The sequence below is a fragment of the Lissotriton helveticus genome, chromosome 8 (assembly GCF_964261635.1).
Source record: "Lissotriton helveticus chromosome 8, aLisHel1.1, whole genome shotgun sequence".
Taxonomy (NCBI): Eukaryota; Metazoa; Chordata; class Amphibia; order Caudata; family Salamandridae; genus Lissotriton; species Lissotriton helveticus.
Genome location: NC_136069.1, coordinates 1,040,028,195 through 1,040,049,860, shown reverse-complemented (window position 1 = coordinate 1,040,049,860; position 21,666 = coordinate 1,040,028,195). Strand labels below are relative to the sequence as shown.

The following is a 21,666-nucleotide window of genomic DNA, read 5'->3' as shown; positions in this document are numbered from 1 at the left end:
AAATGGCAGTTGTCCTAAGTATTTATCTTCATCGTACCAAGGTTCTAGCAACATTTTGTGGTAAACAGGGGCTTGTTCTACCTTCTCCTCCAAATCCCTCTTCATTGCTTGTCATCAGAAGGCCTCTCAAGTTAAGTTGCGCAGAACAAGATATTGAGAAAGTCACACAAGCTTTTTTCTACCTAAACTAGGCTCTTACCTGGCAACTATCTGTCAAGAGCCTCCATTGCTTGGTCAAGTTCAGCATCCCTAAATGTTACAAGCATGACAACGTTTCCCTACCTAAACGAATGTTTAGCCTTGCAGTAAGCGCCAAGGCAGATCTATTTGCCAACCAGTGCAAAGCCGTTCTCCTCTGAATCCTATCTGCATAGGGGCAACCCGAGCAATGGTGTATGTGTGTTCTTAAAACATTATACCATATCTCAATCTCAGATTTCCACTTTGGTCTGGCCTTGCGAAGGAAGTTATTTGGAAACCTCTACGGAGTATAATTCTTCCTACTGCATCTCCATATAAAAGATGTGGATGCTATTAAAAATCTTCTGATGTGTCCATTGGATGGGAGTTTCTGCATCCTAGTGACTCTTGTACTAGCAGCCCTAAGATTCCCTTCCTTAAGATGATCCGCCAGCCACTCCCCTTTGTCTGTATCTTATAATATCTTTACTGGAGTGAGAAGGGACTGATGTTAGATACTTTCTGGTGAGTAGGAGGCAGGGCATGAGAGGTGGATGCAGTGGCATCCTTTTTTATGCTGGATATACTGTGCTCTGATCTTTCTTCCTAGATATCTTATGATTCTGGCAAAGAGGGACAAAGGACTACCAGTGTAGTGCCACTATGAACAGAAATGTGTAGTATCTTACACATGTAGGGGAAATATCCATATTTACATTAAAAAGTCCCTTCCAGCTCAACATCTTGCTTAGCAAAAAAAAAAGTGTCCAACAGCTCAATCCATTGCCTTTGTGTGGGCTGTAACTGAGCAGTAATGTCTCACTGCCTGGTCATTCTTTGACACCCATTTTCCCTAAGACTTCACATCTCAATGGACCGAAGGATTTCTACTCCCCACTTAGAAATTATTTTGCCTCATGGGGTCTATTGGTGTCCTTCAAGCCTGAACTTGAAAGGATAAAGTACATTTTCATTCATGGTGATGACTATTAACATAAATTTGTATATTATGCCATATTTGTCTTACTAGCTATGTTTGTATGGTACGCTGATTATGCTGCAGTTCTTCCATAATCAAAACACATGTCTAATATGACTAAATTGTTGTTCTGTATTGTTTTGATTTTCTTTTGGAATCATGAATAAGCTTATGTAAAAAACATAACAGAATGTATGGGATGCCAGGTGCTTATTGTTATTTATGATGTGGTTCCACTAGCTGATCAGTGAAAGACCGCGTTGTGCAACTGTGGCACATGCTAGTTCTTTCATACAATTTGCTTGTTTGTTGTCTGGAACAGGCTTCACTTGTTTTTGGTGAATGCAGGGTCATGTATGCTCCTACGAAATAGAATACTACTGTCAGTGGATATTCATTTTATAATAGAATACACATTTCATTTATTTTTCTTGTCTTGTCATGGTCGATGATATACATGTTCCAGCTGTAGCAACGCAGTGAATGGCTTGCTTACTTGTGCTTACCGGTGGCACCTCCTTATTTTGTCAAAAGATTGTACTTGTTTTGTGGCATTAGGAAGAGCCCCAAAGTAAAATATGTTCTAGTTCTAGATAGGGAAGCATAAACAATATAGTGAAAATATCTGCTCCTAATTGATCAGATTTCAAGTTCATAGTGACACAAGTCAACAAACATGACTTTACCAGGAAACGGACAGATGTATAGCACTTGCATCTACATCAGCAACTGAACCAAACTTAGAGCCTTAGTTAGAGTTTGGTGGATGTGGAATGTATGGCAAAAAGTGATGCATGTCCTGCCCATCTCATTTAGATTGCATAGAGCTGTCAGGTCATGCCCTTCTTTTTGGTAGATGTCCTGCAGCTACCAAACTCTAAATAAGGCTCTTTGGGCCTGATTACGATGTTGTTATGAAAGGCTCTGGATGGGATTTGGTATTGCAGAATCTGTTTCGGAACCCTTGTTTCCAAACGAATGGTACAGATTTCCCAACGGCCGATTATGATGCCTGGAAACTGTTCAAGCAGTCTGAATCGGTTCCGAAAGGCATCCAGACAGCCCGAATCTTTTAACAGCTGATTCTTACAGCTCTATGGACATGGTTTCAGGCGAGCCATTACGATGACTGATTCGGACAGCTGTTTCGATTCGGTTTGCCCGAGACGAAATGGCTGCCAGAATCTGTCTTTGGGGGTCCGTTGAGCGCCCCCCTTCCTCCGGTGACATACGAATGTAGCCCATGGAGGTCCCCAAGGGACCCCCTTCCCAACCATGCACATTGTGACAGGCACCATGGGGTGCCTTCTACAGGGTGCAAGGTTGTCCACAACTACCCCTTTTTAGGTCTCGCCCTGGAACAGGGACGGAGACTTATAGTCGGCTGATGCCGGGGAATGAGGGACACAAAACTGGCACGATTTTTAGCAGTCGGATTTGGCTGCGCGAACGCGCACGTTCCGTCCTGCGCCGCCCTCCCAGCCTACTGCGCATGCGCCGCCCTCCCAGCCTACCGCGCATGCATGCATGCACACAGACACAGACACACACACACACACGTCGCAGACAGACACTCGCTCACACACACACCCCCTCCCCCACAGTCACACACACGCACTCCAAGACACATACACACACGCACGCACACACATACACACACATACACAGGCCGCCCCCCCCCCCGCGCCTACATGCTCCTCTCCCTCCGCCCGCCCGCCGCTCAGCAACGCACTCACCGGCTTCCTCTCCTCAGCTGCAAGGCCCGGCAGCAGGACTCTTCTTCCCTCCTTCGGCACCGGGGCGCAGGGTAGGCTCCTGCCTGCTCCGGTGCTCCCTGCTCCCAACACGGCTCCAATCGCGGCTCTTCCGTGGGAGGCGGGGTAGGCTCCCGCCCTCCTACTTCCTGTTTCCGGGTGTCGCGCCGGCCTGCCTGACTTCCTGGTCGCAGGCCGGCAGAGTAACGAGGATGTTTTGCGGTATGTATTTATTTATTTAATTATGCATTTTTATATAGCGCAGACTTTACCCGAAGGCGGTATTTATTTATTTATGTATTTATGCATTTTTATATAGCGCGGACTTTACCCGAAGGCGGTATTTCTTTATTCATGTATTTACGCATTTTTATATAGCGCGGACTTTACCCGAAGGCGGTAATGCTTGCCTTAGCGTAATGGTGTTCCTTCTTAATTTATTGGTGGTGTCCCTGTTAGAATTATTCCCACTTTTAGTCTAGCAATGCTTGGCATGATGTTGGCATCTTTGGCATTATTGAGCCCATCCCTGGTATAATGGGACCACAACGTATTGTGGGCATTCTTGACCCAATTGTGCTTCTCTTCACCAGCGGTGATGGTCATCCCTGGCATGCGATGGGTGTTCATGGAATTGGATGTTGATATGTAGACATGTAAAGCCAGACTCTGTCCATGGGGCAGTAATATTCATGAGTACTTGATGACATGGAGATCAAAGATACAACTAAAACTGAAAAGCCATTATTTTGAGAGACTGTCATATTTGTTTTTGGGAATCAGAAATATTTATTAAAATGAAATGCTTGTAATAACAAGCCAATGCATGATTACCAGCTGTGATCGTGTTTTCAAAATGTTTGTAAAGTTGATATTAAAGTGATAATTCATGCTAATTTCTGTAGTCTTATTTACATCTTGTTTACAATTATACTATACTACTAATGTATGTTTACTAGCCATAACTGTACTGTTATATGTTACATTTTAATTACAGTGTTTGCCTTTTACAATCATTTTCTTACAAACTACCTCGTAAAACAAAAATATTTATGGCTAAAATATTTTGCACTGTTTGCACAATATATTTGTGATGTTTACACTTACCTATTTGAAATTAAAATGTACAAATGGACATTTAGTCAATTACCATTAAAAAGTTTAACTTTTTTGCTAAGATATTCTTGTAATCTTTTATGCAAACAAATTTAAATACTGCATAAATAATTTTAACAACAAATACTTTATATGTAGCTTTTTATGTACATAAGAAAACTATAGCATAAAGCAAAAAACATTGCCATTTACAATAATAATAGCTCAAACTTAAATAATGCGAGACCTATTGCATTGCAAATGCTTGTTTCAATGGGAGCCTATGTTCTCATTCAGAACACAGGCTCCCATTGAAGTCAATGCGAGTCCAACTAAACAATGTTGGGAAGATTCCTAATCGGTCCTCCGGACTCGCAGGACCCAATTCGTTTGGAAACCAGTCCCGAACCAATTAGTTCGGGATAGTTTCCAAACAACTTCGTAATTGGGCCCTTACTCTGCATTCCTCAAAAACCAATTTTGAAGAGACTTGCACCTCTGATAGCACTGAAAATCCATACAAATGATATAGTGCATGATAGGTAAATGCCTTGAAAGTAAAGCAACACCGCACCACAGCAGTAGATTACATCTGTGGGCATTACCCGTGTTAGGGAAGTTATACAATCCATTGCTAGATCTCACTGTGACAAAATAGCTTCTAGGTGCTAAAATGGATAGAAGCAAAACAAAGATTAGTCAGACTGAGGGATTTGTTAATTTTTTTAGTTCCTATGAACGGTTGACTGCTTCAAGTAATAATGTAGTGTATTGTGTCCTTTATAATGTACAAGCTCCAGAGGGTGGAGATTTTGCACATGGTATACAATAAAGAAGTACAGAAATAGAAACAAGCAGAAGTGACCATTAGTAATAGGTAATAGGCAATGAGATAATAATGCGGGTGCTAAAGACAGAAAGAAGCAAAGCATAACATCCAGAAGAGAGTGAAGACAAAGTTAATGAGTAGGCAAAGACCAGAGAATGAATATAAACATAAGTAATCAAACACAATAAAAGAAGAAGTGAAAATACTAAGGAGTTCTTATGGAGAAGGCAAAGCGAAGCCACTTGTTGCTAGGTAGTCACTCTGCAGTCAAGCTACAATGTAACATCTACAAGACCATTTTACATGGCCAAGCTAACACTTTGAACTGATAGAATAATCAACCACTATGTACAAGCGATAACGGTTGACTTTCAAAGCCTCTATCAGGCTTGTATAGTCACTCGTATTTCTTAAAATCAATGAGTTGGTTGAACGTAAACGGCAGAGAGAGAGAGGTTGCAAGACTGTCACAGTCACTGATCTGTCCCAAAGCATTTTTCCCTGACAATGTTTTGAGATTCAAGTAGAACTTGCTGCTCCGCCACCCCCATGAAAGAGATAGGCTGTTTGAATGGTAGCTGTCCTGAAGAAGTCACAAGCTTTGGGAACTTTCCATGCCTCACTCCTGGTTCACTTTATAACCTTGTTCCTTAGACAGTTCAGTTAGGGCCAGATCATTAGAGAGGCTCATGTTCTTGGACTCTTCGCTCTGGAGGATGGAGCAGATACATATTATGGCTGTACTGCTACTTTGAATCTTGTGTTGCTCCTCAGCATTCTTTTTCCATTGTGTATGGAAGTAAACCGACAAACAAGATTTACACGGCCATATTCTACCTTATGATTCCCAGAGTTCTATTTTTGGCCACTTTCTTATTGGGGGCAGGTGATAAAGGAAGCACAGTGTTTGCCATGGAACACAAATACAATCCTATCCTCTTAGGGCTGTGTACTTCCCTATGGACATAAGCTCCGCACAGCAGATGGAATTCCAAGGTCTAAAACTTTTTGAGATTGAAGGAATAAAGCCCTGAAGAATGGCAACTCTATCTGCAGTATCTCTCTTCCACTGTAGCAACCATCCACTCCAATCCAAAACAATCTGCCCCACTCGAGTCTGTCCCACTCCAATCCACCCAACTCCAATCCAAAACGATCTGCCCCACTCTAATTTGCCCCACTCCAACCTGTCCCAGTGCAATCCAAATCAATCTGCCCACTTCAATCTGCCCCACCCAAATATAAAACAATCGGCCTCACTCCAATCCATCCCACTCCAGTCTTCCCCACTCCAATCCAAAACAATCTGCCACACTCTGATTTACCCCAACCCAAAACAATCTGCCCCACTCCAATCCTTCCCATTCCACTGCAATCCACCCTTCGCTCCACTCCAATCCAATCCACCTTACCCCAGTCCACCAACTCCATCCCAATTCACCACACTCAACCCTCCTCAATCCACTCCAATCCAATCCACCCCACATCAATCCACCCTAATCCATTGTACCCCACCCCAATCTAATCCACCTCATCCTAATCCAATCCACCCTAATCTCTCCCCAATCCACCCACTCCAATCCAAAACAATCGGCCCGCTCCAAATTGCCCACACCAATCCAAAACAAACTACCCTACTCAATCCAAAGCAAGCCGTCCAATCCAGAACAATCTGTCTCACTCCATTGCAAAACAATCTGCCCCACTTCAATCTGTCCACTCCAATCCAAAACAATCTGTCCCACTCCAATCCAAAACAATCTGCCTCACTCCAATCCAAAACAATCGCCTCCACTCCAATCTGCCCCACTCCAGTACAAAACAATTGACCCTACTCTAGATCAAACCAATTCACCCCACTCCAATCCACCCCACTCACCCCAATTTCCGTCGACCTCACCCTAATCCAGTCCACTTTACCCCAATCCAATCCAATCCACCCCACTCCAATCCTCCCCACCCCAGTCCAGCCAAATCCAACCCACCCCAATACAGTTCACTTCAATCCAGTACATCCCACACCAATCCAATTCACCCCACCCCATCCAATACACCCCAATCCAAATGAACCCTCTCAGTCCCATCTACCTCATTCCAATTCAGTCAACCCCAATCCACCCCACTGCAATCCAGCCTACTCCAATCTACGCCACCCCACCCTTACCCCACACCAATCCAATTCACCCCACTCAAATTCACCCTACTCCATTCCACCCCACTCCAGTCCAATCCACCCCACCCCACCCCACTCCCCCACCCCTCCCAAATCCAATACACAACATCCCATCCTATTTCAATCCACCCCACTCCAATATAGTCTACTCCAACCAGTACACCCTACCCCAATCATCCCCACTCCACTGCAGTCCAATCCACCCCACTCTACTACAATCCACTTCACTCTGCCCCAATCCAATCCATCACATCCCAGTTCTGTCCACTAAACCCAACCCATGCAGCTCACCACACTCCAATCCAATTCATCTCAATCCAGTCCACTCCAATCCAATCCACCCCACTCACCCAATCTACCTCAATACAATCCAGTACACCCCAATCCAATCAAATTCACCCCACTTAGATTCACCCCACTCTGATTCACCCCACTCCAGCCCACCCCAATCCAATCCACCTGACTCCAATCCACCCAACTCATTCCACACCCCCAGTCCAGTCCAATCCACCTCCTCCATCCCACTCGAATTCACCTCACTCCAAACCACCCTACTCTAATCCAATCAACAACACCCCAATTCACCCCACCCCAAATCAATCTAATTCTCCCCACCCCAAACTAATCTAATCGTCCTCGCTCCAATCCACCCCAGTCCAGTACCCCTCATCCCATTTCAATCCAATCAGGCTACAACACTCTACTCTTCCCCCAGTCCTCCCCAGAACACTCCACGCCACTAACTTTTAGCCATGCTGAATAGCACCTACAGTGCTGTACAACATGGCAAAAACACATTGACAACGCCAATAGCTCTTGTATAGGCAAGACCTATGACTTTGCCAATGCTTGTTAAGAAAAGCCTTTACACAGAGACTGTCCCTGTATTATGTCTGATTAGTATACTGTAGGCTGTGCTTTCTTCTGGACGAAAGCAACCCTAGCTTGCCTGTAACCGTATGAAGCTGTCAGTTTATCTAACAAATCGCTCATATTTTCAATTCTTTTTTTCAGACGATTGGGAGAAAATTGCTGCCCGCTTCATCAACGCAGGAGCCAGTGAAACTGGAAGCCGATGGACGAACAAAAAGTAGGTCGAAATTGTGTTTATTATCTTCGCCTCTATCTGTTGCCTCGAATTCAGTTGAAATCAAGAGTGCGCCCTCTAGCAGCACAGCAATGTGAAGAGGTGCAGTGTCTGTTATTTGACTGTTGTTGTCACTGGGGTGAAGGACCTTTTTAGGTTTCGCTGGAGGGCGGAGCTCTTAGCTCCGCCTCCAGAGAAATCTCTTGATTTCAGTAAGGACTCTGGAATACGCCCCCCTGTCCCATTGGCTAGCTCCATAAATGGAGGCTAGCCATTGGAACAGAGATCTGTCCGTCAAGGCCGGACCAGATTCGGGGGCGTTCCCGAGATTTTTTCCCAGGGCGGAGTTACGTTTTTTCCCGTTCCCTCCCCTTTCACTGAAAGTCTGTCCATTCCCGCCCCCTCCGTGTGCCTTTCCGCCCCCCCCTCGCTGTCCTGTGCACGTTTCCCGCCGTCCGTGTCCTCTCCCGCCCCCTCCCGCCGTCCGTGTCCACTCCCGCCCCCTCCCGCCGTCCGTGTCCACTCCCGCCCCCTCCCGCCCCCTCCCGCCGTCCGTGTCCTCTCCCGCCCCCTCCCGCCGTCCGTGTCCTCTCCCGCCCCCTGTGTCCTCGTAGGTGCTTGTTTATGTAGTATGTCTTCTCTTCCTCTGCACTGTGGCAGTTTCTATGCACTTTCATCGTTCTCGTAGGTGCTTGTTTATGTAGTATGTCTTCTCTTCCTCTGCACTGTGGCAGTTTCTATGCACTTTCATTGTTCCTACCTCCGTTGGTAGGGTAGCGTCACTTCCGGTTAGGCTGAGTTTGCCGGCGCCATTTTGAGTGAGAAGCGGTGTTGCTGTCGAGTCCTCCCGGAGGTTTTAGATCACCGAGGCCCCAGGCTACGGACAGTAGAATGCCTGCCTCACCCCTCCGAGTGGCCGTGGTTTGCTCTAGTAACCAGAATCGGAGCATGGAGGCCCACAACATCCTAAGGTAAAGGAGAAAGGCAAAACCACCCTTTGGAACATAACATCGGAGACTATGGACTGGATAGTCTGACGACTATGGACGGGATAGTCTGACGGGTGGGGAATCAGAACTTAATCAGCCACAGTCGGTGAAGTTGTGTCTTTTTCTGGGCATAGCATCGTCGAGTACTGGCATTTTCTGCCACTATATCGTTTTTTTATGGGGTACTGTGACGTTGAGCCCACGGTAGTATTTATCTTTCTTCCGAAGTAGGACACGTAGCATTATCGGTTAAGGGGAGCTTAAACATCCAGCATTGTTTAGCAGGGTTCACGTCTTATATCTCAAGGAAGGAACATCGTTGGGTACGGGCATCTAAAGGGTACACGGGCTTGCCCCCGCAGACGAGGAAACTATAGGGAAAACTTGGAGAATGTGTTCACCGTTCTTTCTGGGTGCCTCAACAACTTATTATATTGGCGAGGCGGGTATAATATCCTTTAATATGGACCGAGGAACAGTATTTCGTGATTACAAAGGTGTGGCCCCTGTGTCCCGTGATGGAATATGCAACTTTTCGGGTATGGCGAGAGGAAAACATTCATACAGTGAAAGGCGACACTACAAGAGTAAGGGATCACGATCCAATCGAGGATCATTAGGTAATGGGAGATAGCATTCTACCGGTCTGAGAAATAGCTCTCTAGCACCCTGTGCGATGCTGTTCGAGTTCTTTTGTAGTGACTACAGAGTTCAATCAGCTGTTGTAGATTACTCGTGCATTTTTCTCCACATTCTCTCAAGTTTATATGTTGCCGTATCTACTGGTCTCATATCGGAACACTGCAGATTTGTAAGGTTATAAACACGTTATGCCTGTTGATGGGCATACCCCCCCCCCCTCAACGCGTGGGGTACGGGGCATGTAGAGAGAGGAGGTTTTGTGTACGCGTAATGCACTTTATGACTTTGATCGTCGTGTCCATGCACTCGAGTCTTAGTTCATGTGAATAGTAGCGTGCGTTCATTAGAAGCTCTGGTCTTCCCTGCGCTTTGAAGTTTTTACGTGAAGTTGGCTAAAGGACAAGAACGCTTTAGACGTTGAGCTCGCTGAACCGCAAAGCTATTGCTTTAGTTTTTTCATCTTTTAGTATTAATACATACATGGGTTCTAGTCTGGAACATTTGAGTTCTCAGCAGTGCCTGACCGGAGTGCGCGTCGCATACTCCTTTACGTTTTGGCCAAGGTTTTCTACTGAGAGGAAGTCAGGTGCCCATTACTCAGCAGCAAGCAAGTAAATGTACAAACTGTCTGCGAAGCTTGTTAGTCCAGGTTTGGGAAAAATGCAGCCAGTACCGTATATTGTCGGGTGCAGGGGTTCGAATACCTCACAGGTCGCTAGTCCAGGAAGGGGGCATGTATTGTGATCTTGAGGTGCCTATTTGTCTTTTCAAAACAGCAGCTCTACTACTTACTCTAGGCCCCTTATATCGTATTTATTATTGTGCCCACCCTCTTCTCAACGAAATGAGGAAATCTGATAATGTGTACTCCTGTTTCCAATGTAGATTTCTCATTTAATTATTTTAACTGTTCCACGTAGAGTAAGTTGTATTTTTTTCCGGCGTATACTGGGAATGGTTTCTTTTTTCCCACATGGTGAATGTTTTCTCCCTGTAAACACTCTACCTCCACCAATTCCGGGACCCAAAGGGCAAATTTTGAGCTAAACACTGGTGGGCCATCTGTATCTTAATGTCTTCCATATAGTATCTGCCAAAAGCACGCAAAGCCTCTACTACACAAGACTCGTTAGCAAGCTCTGTATATATATATATATATATATATATATATATATATATATATTCCAGACAGGGTGGAAGCACTGAAGCTCGTGGGCTCCACCACTATGGATCTATCAGAAGCACTTTCAGAGACTGCACACTGAACTTGCTGTCGTATCTTACTCCCCTAACCGAACTATGCACACGAGCTCAGCCATCATTTTCGGTGGATCTGCAGTAGGAGCACACCAGTGTGCTCAGTCTGTACTCCCTTCAAACCACTTCCAGAGGTCTTGGAGTATAGGCTGGTGTTACCATCCACTAAATCTCACCCCATCAGCGGTTCTTGACGTCGCACCCATGGATCTGCAATTTGGCTGAAGCAATAACAGAATCCAACCCCTAAATCCACACGAGATGCAAGGCATCATCCCTTCTAGGGGTCTGCCTTTGATTGGCACCTCCTGCACCATATGTTGTAAGGTGATGACAGCAGTCCTCTCCAGCTAAATTGCCATGCTGTGATGCTATCTAGATCATGTTCTCTATAGTCCAACTTAGATGTACTCTTTCATAGTTAGCAATAATTCTTCTTCATTTGATTTGTCACCCAATCTTGATTTTTAATTTTTTAGCCAGCATCACTTTGTTTAGTAATCTTAAACCCCAGCAGGTAGTGTTAAGAGTGAAAGTGCTTGCCTCAAAATGCTGGTACGGCCTAATTATTTTTGTGAAATAGGTTTGCCAAGTAGTTGACCCTGCTGTAACACCCATCGAGAAATCTATTGATCCGCTGCTATGGCGAGTCAGATTTTACCAAGGAGTATTGTTTTTAGGGCCTCTGGTGGAAGAGATTGGCCCGTTCCCTTCCACTTGCTGGCATCCTGCACCCCCACCAGGCTCACGCTTCTCCAGCGCGCCGAGAGCTTCACTTCAAAGGGACCGAGTTTCCAAATGAGGAACAATCAAAATGGTAACTCCAATGCATTTCGGGCAGAGCCCTTTCTCAAGGAATTTTAAGTTACAATGTGACGCGTCACAGACAAGCTCTGGGGCATTCCGGGGAAGGTTGGCAGCGCGTCACATTGTACCTTAAAACTCCTTGAGAAAGGGCTCTGCCCGAAATGCATTGGAGTTACCATTTTGATTGTTCCTCATTTGGAAACTACATGAATGCTTTGATATGAAGACAATATCAAACCTGTTTTGAAGAACAACTTTATTGAACTCACAATAAAAAAACGCATTGGATTTACAAATTTGAAACTCTGTTTCATTAGGAGTGCCTCCTGTGGGGATGTATTAGCATAGTATATGCATACACGACTTAGCATCATTTCAAGGTGTGTTTTGGACGGAAACACAACCCACGAGTGCACCCATAAACTGTTCAGCTCAGCTTACATTCGTTAAACAATATTGTTGTGCATCACTCATCACCCCATTGAACAATTTTAATAGTGACACTGCACCAGATAGCTAGAGTGCATTGTGATATTGCTTAAAATGCAAAGAATGCCTGGCGATATTACAAATTCTGTGGGTCTCTTTGCGGCTGTGTATTACAGTTAGTGAATAAACTAACAGTGTGCCACAGCGATGCATGGGAAATTAGTTTTTCATCTTCAAAGTAAACATTGAGTTAATTCTTTTTTCTAAGTAAATGAAGATGAGTGATTCCAAAGGGATGCTTGGACCATGTCTGGGATTGATTTTAAAACTGGCAACACTGCTCCAATTTAATATACTACATCCTGAACTACCTATGTATACATAGGCATTTCTCTTAGTCTCGTTCTGCCTCTTGTTACAACATTCACACAGTACAAAGTAGCAACCACTCTTTCAAAACTCCTATTGTGCTTAGAAACGTGACTTCCTGTTCTCACACACTTGGCTGACATTGTCGGAAATCTATCACCGCATTTACCTTACAACTTTTAGGTCTGATGTGACAGTGCAGCTGTTTGCCAGGCCCTTTGCTCATAATATATGTAGAGTAGTGTAGGAATCTGGCTTTCTATATACTATATTGCAACAAAAAGAGAGATAGGGTAGTGGGATACTCTCGCACCCCAGTGTTAATCTCATAAACAAAACAAGAGTATTCCAAGGAAGGATTGGAGACCATCAATATGGAGCAAGAAACGACTTCACTTAAGGCGTTTTTTGTTGAAAGAAAGCCCTCACTCACCACCTAGTGATGACATGCTTCATCATCGGGCCCCACAGAGGGAATCTAGCATCCCCTCTGTGTGCTGCGACGCCAGAACTACTGCGGAGCGGGTAGTGGGTAAGGACAGTGATGTGCAAAGAATATTAAGTGAGTGATGTGAGGTTTAAAATCAGTCTGTAGTGTATCGCAACAATTTTATTAGGATCACTAAGGACTTTATCAATACAATGATGTGTCGGAAATGCGTCCACAATTATTCAAGTGGTAGTTTCCTTAAGTCAGTCGACATGTTTCAGCCACGAAACGGTGTGAATTTACCTGGCATTCTTCAGGACTTGGTGTGAATAAACCCTGGCGGCATGGACTCGCTAAGGTCCACCCTAACCTAGGGACGTGAAAGTGAAAAATAAATAGTGAAAAAAGTGCAAAAAATTAGAAAGAAAAACTGTCTTTCTAATAACTCCTGGTTTAGGAGGCTTCCGATTTTAGGGTTTTCTGCACTTTGATAGTGTGATAGATGCACACCATGGGTCACAGGAGGGGGGTGGAGGCGTAATCGGCACACCGCCCTCAACGCTCGGCACCCTCAGTATACCTAAGACGACCCTCAGCTGGACCCCGAAGATGATCTTCGGGGTCCAGCTGAGGGTCGTCTTAGGTATACTGAGGGTGCCGAGCGTTGAGGGCGGTGTGCCGATTACGCCTCCACCCCCCTCCTGTGACCCATGGTGTGCATCTATCACACTATCAAAGTGCAGAAAACCCTGAAATCGGAAGCCTCCTAAACCAGGAGTTATTAGAAAGACAGTTTTTCTTTCTAATTTTTTGCACTTTTTTCACTATTTATTTTTCACTTTCACGTCCCTAGGTTAGGGTGGACCTTAGCGAGTCCATGCCGCCAGGGTTTATTCACACCAAGTCCTGAAGAATGCCAGGTAAATTCACACCGTTTCGTGGCTGAAACATGTCGACTGACTTAAGGAAACTACCACTTGAATAATTGTGGACGCATTTCCGACACATCATTGTATTGATAAAGTCCTTAGTGATCCTAATAAAATTGTTGCGATACACTACAGACTGATTTTAAACCTCACATCACTCACTTAATATTCTTTGCACATCACTGTCCTTACCCACTACCCGCTCCGCAGTAGTTCTGGCGTCGCAGCACACAGAGGGGATGCTAGATTCCCTCTGTGGGGCCCGATGATGAAGCATGTCATCACTAGGTGGTGAGTGAGGGCTTTCTTTCAACAAAAAACGCCTTAAGTGAAGTCGTTTCTTGCTCCATATTGATGGTCTCCAATCCTTCCTTGGAATACTCTTGTTTTCTATATACTATGCCAAACTGGGGTATAGTGTGCAGAGTCCAGTAGATCCTCAGAGGCTAAAGTAGATAATACTAATGCTCTCTTTTTCTGGTAGTGTGGGTGAGCAGTTAGGTTAATCGGAGGGCAGTGCTAAGCGGGTGTTAACCTCTTCCATGCTCATGACCAGGTCAGCTCGTCCTGCAGTACACTGGAGCTGTGCTTATGACGAGCTGACCTTGTCATGAACAATGGCTTTTGGATATGTTCAGCACCCAGCGGGAATTGCCTTAGCATTGAAGGTGTTAAACACACAGTGGCAATAAATGAGGCACACACACAATGAATGTGTGAAATGGTACAAATACGATGTTGGGTGCCCAATACAACTCAATGAAGAATGGGGGAGCAATAGTATATAAGTGAGTAAATAGACAACCACTTAAGTACAAGTGAACAGAAGTTTATATTAGGTTGAGAAACTTGTGCACTTCATGGTTAGGTTTCGATCTGGCAATCTGCGCAAGCAGTTCGCGCAGGCAAAATTTATTGTTTACATATATTGGCTTCAGGAACGTCCCCCGGCTCCCATTGGCTAGCTCCATAAATGGAGGCTAGCCATTGGGAGCCGGATCTGTGTGTCTGTAGTCAGCGAGGGCCCCCTGTTGCTGTCAGTATATGTGTTGGTGTTAAGTCAGCTGTCCACTTGTGCTTGCTCTCCTGCCCTGCTATTGGCATTGTAAATGACAATGCCATTTATTTATGTTTTAAAAAAAAACATAAATAAAAATAATGTCATGAGCAATGCCAATAGCTCTAACTTTTGCAAAGGCGAAACCATTGCATTACTAAACACAAATGGAGGTCCCAGGGGTTATTTAAAGACTCTGAATGTTGGATCCCCTGAACAGAAATGACACCAACATAAACCAACAGAGAGTCTACAGACACAGACAAAGTACCCAACTACAATTACACAATATTACGGAGAACTATCTTATAAATGAGTTCCCATCAGTACACCATCGAGACCGCCCTTCATCATCTGGGATCTCTTTGGACACTATTGCCTTCTGCTGTTAAAGGTGAAAAAACCTGTACTGGCCTGATGACACGCCATGTACCAGGAAAAAACCACAGCAGTTGTATTTGATGTGAAAAAGGCGTGTCTGGTGGAATACTGAATAGCAGTGCAGTGAAAAGGTGTGGGTGAAAAAGAAAGGATAAGAAAAGGGGTTCTAAAATTAGGTAGTGTTCAGGGACAACAAATTTAATAACCACCGTCACACTCCTAAATCAATCAAAACAGTGCAAATAAATGGCATAACAAATAACCACTTAATGATTGTATAAGGTCGACATGTTTCTGCAGACTAAAAGAGTCTCGAGATCTCGTGCTGCTTCCTCAGGACCAAATAATGCTACTGCTACATAAAAATTAATTAAACCATATCACCTGAGTAGTGTAGGTAACTGTGTAACCATCTTCCCATCCTAAATATAAGAAGAACACGTGTAAATATTCAAAATGTAACTGAGTACTGTGTGAGGTATATACATAGCATGCAATTTACGCATACAATGACGTATAAAACCAGTCACAAGAACTTCTTGACCGGCTCAGGGACTGTCTAAATCAGTCACCACTCAAACAATTGAGTATCTTAAAGAAGGTTCACTCACCCACTCGATGGGAAGGAAAAGCCCCACCTCACCTGGCGCGAGCTCAGGTAGATGGATGCACCGCACTATAAAGAAGATAACATAAATAATCATTATTGTAAATAACACCTGCTAGTACTCCCGGGCAAACCAGCCCAGGCGTGCGCCACCTCTAGCACCATACAGCACAACCCAAACAGTCAACAATCTGGCTGATTACATCTCAGTGTTAACACGAGTGTCTTCAAAAGGGCTGTAAAAATCACTACTTTCCCTTTCAGATTAAAGCATTTTATTAATATATGCACAGGTGGCTTTGTAATTATACTCATCTCTGATGCTGCACCTTACAACTATAGCCATATTCCCCATAAGTCTGAGGGCCGAGGTGCTAAAATATATAGACACATATGAGGGCTACAAGCGCTCGTTTATGTCCACAGCCGTTCCTGTGAACCAACGGCGAGAATGCGCTACCAAATTCAATCACTCTCATTGCACACCCAGATCGCCTAATTCATTTTCTCAAATGACAAGTACCAACCAGTAAAAGGAATCAAAGCTGGACAGCTCACCTGTCCGTCGGTACACCGGTCGTCCCTCTGAGCTCTATCTGGGGGAGGAACCGACTCGGTGTACCGGGAGGTCTAAAAGTAAACAGACTGCTTCCGCGTGAGGCTGGGGGCGTGTGCAGGCGTCCGCCTGCCGAAATGACATCACTCACAGCGTGATGCGTGCTGTGTCTGCATGGGAAATGTAGTTCAACACCCGTTATAGAGCATAATACACAGTTCGAATCCCGGCCGGGATCCCTATTACAACACAGTGTGACAGTATTAGTAAATTGTAATTCTGTAGTCATGCTGGCCCAATATTCAGCGCTAATATTGTAAAAACGCAAACTGCCATCCTTATGTTAATAAATACTGATGCTATGGTCAGATTAGCACAATCATGAGCGCTGATGTTATCAACGAGTGACGACGCAATCTTCCATGGTTAGTCATGTTAGCCCAACGATCAGCGCTAGTGTTATAAAAACACAGTCTGCCATCAGTAACATTACTATATTATTAATTTCTGATAATATGGTCATATTAGCCCAAATTGAACGATGATATTGTAAAGGAGTGAGTCTGCCCACCTTGGTTGAAGGAGGAGGGCAAGTAATCCCCACTGCGAATGCAACCCATCAACGCCCGGCTGAGCTTATCAGGAACGCACCGCTACGATTTTAGAGAGTGTGCAAGTGAGCACAATGAGTCTAGGGGCAAGGAGTGAAGCAACAAAGCTACTGTGACACCTTGGATTTCATGGTACTGGATGCTAGGTGTACTCCAGGTGGGGATGCCCCGTAACGTTTGTTGAGGAGTAATTTGGAGAAATGCTCAAACATATGTGTCGGATGACGCATGCACTCAGGCTCACTCCTCCTTTAGTGCAGGAGCATACTCCAGACTTGGCCAACTAGGTTCATAAAGATGTGTTGATCCAGCTCTAAGGTATGTGAAAGGATGCCTCATGTCTATAACGACATCCACGGGATATCATCGTTTAATCCACATACATCACTACGAAGCCTATAAACCCATTTCTGTTCACACTTAAAGAGGAATTTAGAAGTGTCAGTAACAGAGGGAGGTATCCATGGTTGATCCAAAACAGTCCACGAGATGTCAGTGGGCTGGTGACCAACTTGTAAAAAGTGGTTTGTCATTTTCGTTGCTTGCTTGCCACAACGGATTGAACTCTTATGCTCAGAAATTCTGGTTTTAATTTTTCTGGTGGTCATCCCCACATAGTTCAGCTTGCAGGGGCATGTTATTAAGTAAATGAGATTCGCGCTATTGCAATTGGTGAACCTCCTCAATTGCCAAGGTCTGTCGGTACCAATGTCAATGGTAAGCGTTTTCTTGGTTTGTGGACAAGCCGCGCAGCTACCACAAGGGTGGTGTCCATTGACTGCTGGTAAGTCCCATAGGGTGCCAACCAGTCGGGGAATTGCAGTTTTAGGTCTGGTATGAACCAGCTGGTCTCTCAAATTACGGCCTCTCTTGAAGGCAAACAGGGGGGGAGGTATTGTGTCCGTCCCGGTATTAAGGATCTTCCAATGCTTGGACACGATGTTTTTGATTTTATTAGACAGGGTACTGTATGTGTTCACACAGGTGATCCTCTCCTGTTGTACTTTCTCGGGTGGTATTTCTAACAGGCTTTCCCTGTTGTTATTCGCTGCCCGTTTTCTTGCCCGACTGATGAGATGTTTAGGATATTTCTTTTCCCGTAGATGGACTTCAAGTGTATGGGAGTGTTCACGAAAAGCTACCCTGGTCGAACAATTCCTCTGAATGCGGAGAAATTGCCCAAAGGGTAAATTGTCCCTCAATGATTTTGGATGGAAACTCTCATAGTTGAGCAAGGAATTCCTTGCCATAGGTTTCCGATATAGTTCGGATTTCAGGCCTCCTTGTGATGCAGAAATTAGCAAATCCAAAAATGGCAATTGATGTTTGTGAAACTCCATCGTGAATTTAAGGAATTGATTCCTTTCGTTCAGCCATGTGTGGAAGAGACGGAGGTCGTCTACCGTACCCCGCCATACGACAAGAATGTCATCAATGTACCTCTTCCATACTCGCAGACACTGGAGATGGGGATTAGTGTCTGCGAGTACGTGTGTCTGTTCAAAAGTATGGACATACAGGTTAGCGAGACTGGGAGCAAAAACACTTCCCATGCTCGTCCCGCTAACCTGCAAATAGATGGAATCTTCATACTCGAAAAAATTCTCGGTCATGGCTAGAGTTGCCAAAGTCATGATAAAGCTGACTGGAGTGATGGAATTCAAGTCTCTATTGGTCAAAAGACCTTCGATGGCTTCCAATGTCTCTGCTTGGGGGATAGATGTATACAAACTCTCTACATCAAAAGACACTAAGAGGTCAAGATCAGTGTTGAACTCAATGTCTGGCAAGATCCTAAGGACATCATTAGTGTCCTTAAGGAAAGTAGGCATGTCTCGCACAATGGGCTGCAAGAAGACATCTACAAATGTAGACAGAGGTTCCAACAGCGAACCAATGCCCGAGATAATGGGTCTTCCTGGGGGGGGACGGTGTGTCTTGTGAACTTTTGGCAATGTATAAAAATACGGCATCTTCAGGTTGATAGTGCGGAGGTATTCTGATTCCTTCTGTGTAATCCACCCTTCGGCTAGGCCTTCCTCGACTATGTGGCCTATGACCACAGTAAGTCTCTCAGTGGGGTCACAATCCAATTTGCGATACGCCCTGGTATTATTCAATTGGCGCATGCTTTCATCACGGTATGTGTCTGTATCCATGAGGACAATTGCCCCACCCTTGTCCGCTGGTTTAATGATCACGGACGTCAAATTGGCCAGTGTCTTAACGGCTTCCTGTTCCGCTCTGGAAAGGTTCATAAAACAGTTTTGGGGTTGGTGGTACAACTGTCTAAGGTCATGGTCCACAGCCTCTTCAAAGGTCTGTACCTTGGAGGGCAACCCGGCTAGACTCGGGTTGAAAGTAGAGGGTCTCTTAAGACCAGTGTTCTTGGTATCAGGTCCCTGTGACATAGAGGTTTTGTTCGCAAACAAATAGTGGAGCCTGATTTTCCTAAAGAACTTCCCCATCTCAGTTTGTATAAGGAAAGGATCACCCTTGTTTGTTTGGACATATCCCAGCCCTTTGTTTAAGACTTGTTCTTCAATCTGAGTCAGGCAATGATTACTCAAGTTAATCACGAGGCTGACGTTCCCGCCTGCTCCCGTGGGACCTTCTTGCCGTCCCTCAGTTCCATTGGTGCTGGGGCAAGGTTCCAGCGCACTTGGCCTTGTGATTGGCTTCTCCGCCGGCCTCTCGGGCGTCCAAAGCCCTGCCCTAAAAAAGGCTGCTAAATGAAATCTTGGAATGCTTGTTGTGGTCCGTAAGGGCCCGGAGGAGGAAATGAAGGTGGGCCCCATGGTGATGGTTGCCACCAAGTAGGACAGGGCGGTTGGCTATAGTAGGAATTGTAACCCCTTCTGTTTCTCCTATTGTTGCCACGTCCTCGCGCACCCCCTTTATAGCTGCCCTGGTTGGAAGAGTCAGAATCGGTAGATGTCTCATCCGAATTGGACGTACCATAGGTGGAACCCCCAGTACGTCCGTTGTTATTGAAGGCTGCAGGGACATAATTGTCACCAGTGTAGGGATATATTGTCTCTGCGGAAAACTTGGCCAGATCTTTCTTGAATTTTTCAAGTTTCTGCACCAGAATAGAATCCCTCAGTTCTTTGCTCGTTTTGTTCCCTTCGTCTTGGCCTTTATTAAACAGCTTGCCAGACAATGTAGTCCTAATCTGACCTTCCAGGGTCTGAATTTCAACCATAATTTCGTCAGCTTTCTTCTTGGCAGTTTTAATAATTAAAACTAGCCAATCCCTTGTGCACTTCCATGCGATGAGATACCAGTCCCTACAGAAGTCTTTATTATCAAGGAACAGGCGAGGGGCATTATTGACTATCAACCCACTAGGAGCACAGTTGCCCCTAAGGTATTCTGCCATAATAATGCCATGGACGCAGACCCTTGCCTGGCTTTTCTTAAGTACAAGGATCTTTGCCCAGCCATCATCACTCGTCAATTGGACCGAAGGTATATTGTCCAAAATACTCGGATTCTCTGCTAGTATGGAATCAATTTCTGCATCATCAAAGGCTAGACCATGATTGGTGGCCATTGGATCGGTGAATGGGGCCCGAAGGTAAAACACACTCAACCAATCGACCAGGGAAGTAGAATGAGTCAGGTGTTGGAATGATAAATAGTTAAATAGTTACGGTACAGGAATATAGGACCTGCAGCGGGAGCTGCACAAAACTACTAAACACAAATGGAGGTCCCAGGGGTTATTTAAAGACTCTGAATGTTGGATCCCCTGAACAGAAATGACACCAACATAAACCAACAGAGAGTCTACAGACACAGACAAAGTACCCAACTACAATTACACAATATTACGGAGAACTATCTTATAAATGAGTTCCCATCAGTACACCATCGAGACCGCCCTTCATCATCTGGGATCTCTTTGGACACTATTGCCTTCTGCTGTTAAAGGTGAAAAAACCTGTACTGGCCTGATGACACGCCATGTACCAGGAAAAAACCACAGCAGTTGTATTTGATGTGAAAAAGGCGTGTCTGGTGGAATACTGAATAGCAGTGCAGTGAAAAGGTGTGGGTGAAAAAGAAAGGATAAGAAAAGGGGTTCTAAAATTAGGTAGTGTTCAGGGACAACAAATTTAATAACCACCGTCACACTCCTAAATCAATCAAAACAGTGCAAATAAATGGCATAACAAATAACCACTTAATGATTGTATAAGGTCGACATGTTTCTGCAGACTAAAAGAGTCTCGAGATCTCGTGCTGCTTCCTCAGGACCAAATAATGCTACTGCTACATAAAAATTAATTAAACCATATCACCTGAGTAGTGTAGGTAACTGTGTAACCATCTTCCCATCCTAAATATAAGAAGAACACGTGTAAATATTCAAAATGTAACTGAGTACTGTGTGAGGTATATACATAGCATGCAATTTACGCATACAATGACGTATAAAACCAGTCACAAGAACTTCTTGACCGGCTCAGGGACTGTCTAAATCAGTCACCACTCAAACA

The 21,666-nt window shown here is 44.7% G+C and overlaps 1 protein-coding gene across 8 annotated transcripts in view; it reads left to right on the top strand.

Moving 5' to 3' along the window:
* Positions 1-21,666, top strand: part of SH3KBP1 (SH3 domain containing kinase binding protein 1) — a 1,542,178-nt gene that overhangs the window by 1,125,649 nt on the left and 394,863 nt on the right. For all 8 annotated transcript variants that reach the window (XR_013599915.1, XR_013599916.1, XM_078657888.1 and 5 more), the window contains one exon: positions 8,025-8,100. Coding sequence is in view for 6 of the 8 variants with exons in the window: in XM_078657888.1 (XP_078514014.1) it covers positions 8,025-8,100 (76 nt within the window). In the remaining 2 variants the exon portion in view is untranslated. The remainder of the gene's footprint in view (positions 1-8,024; positions 8,101-21,666) is intronic.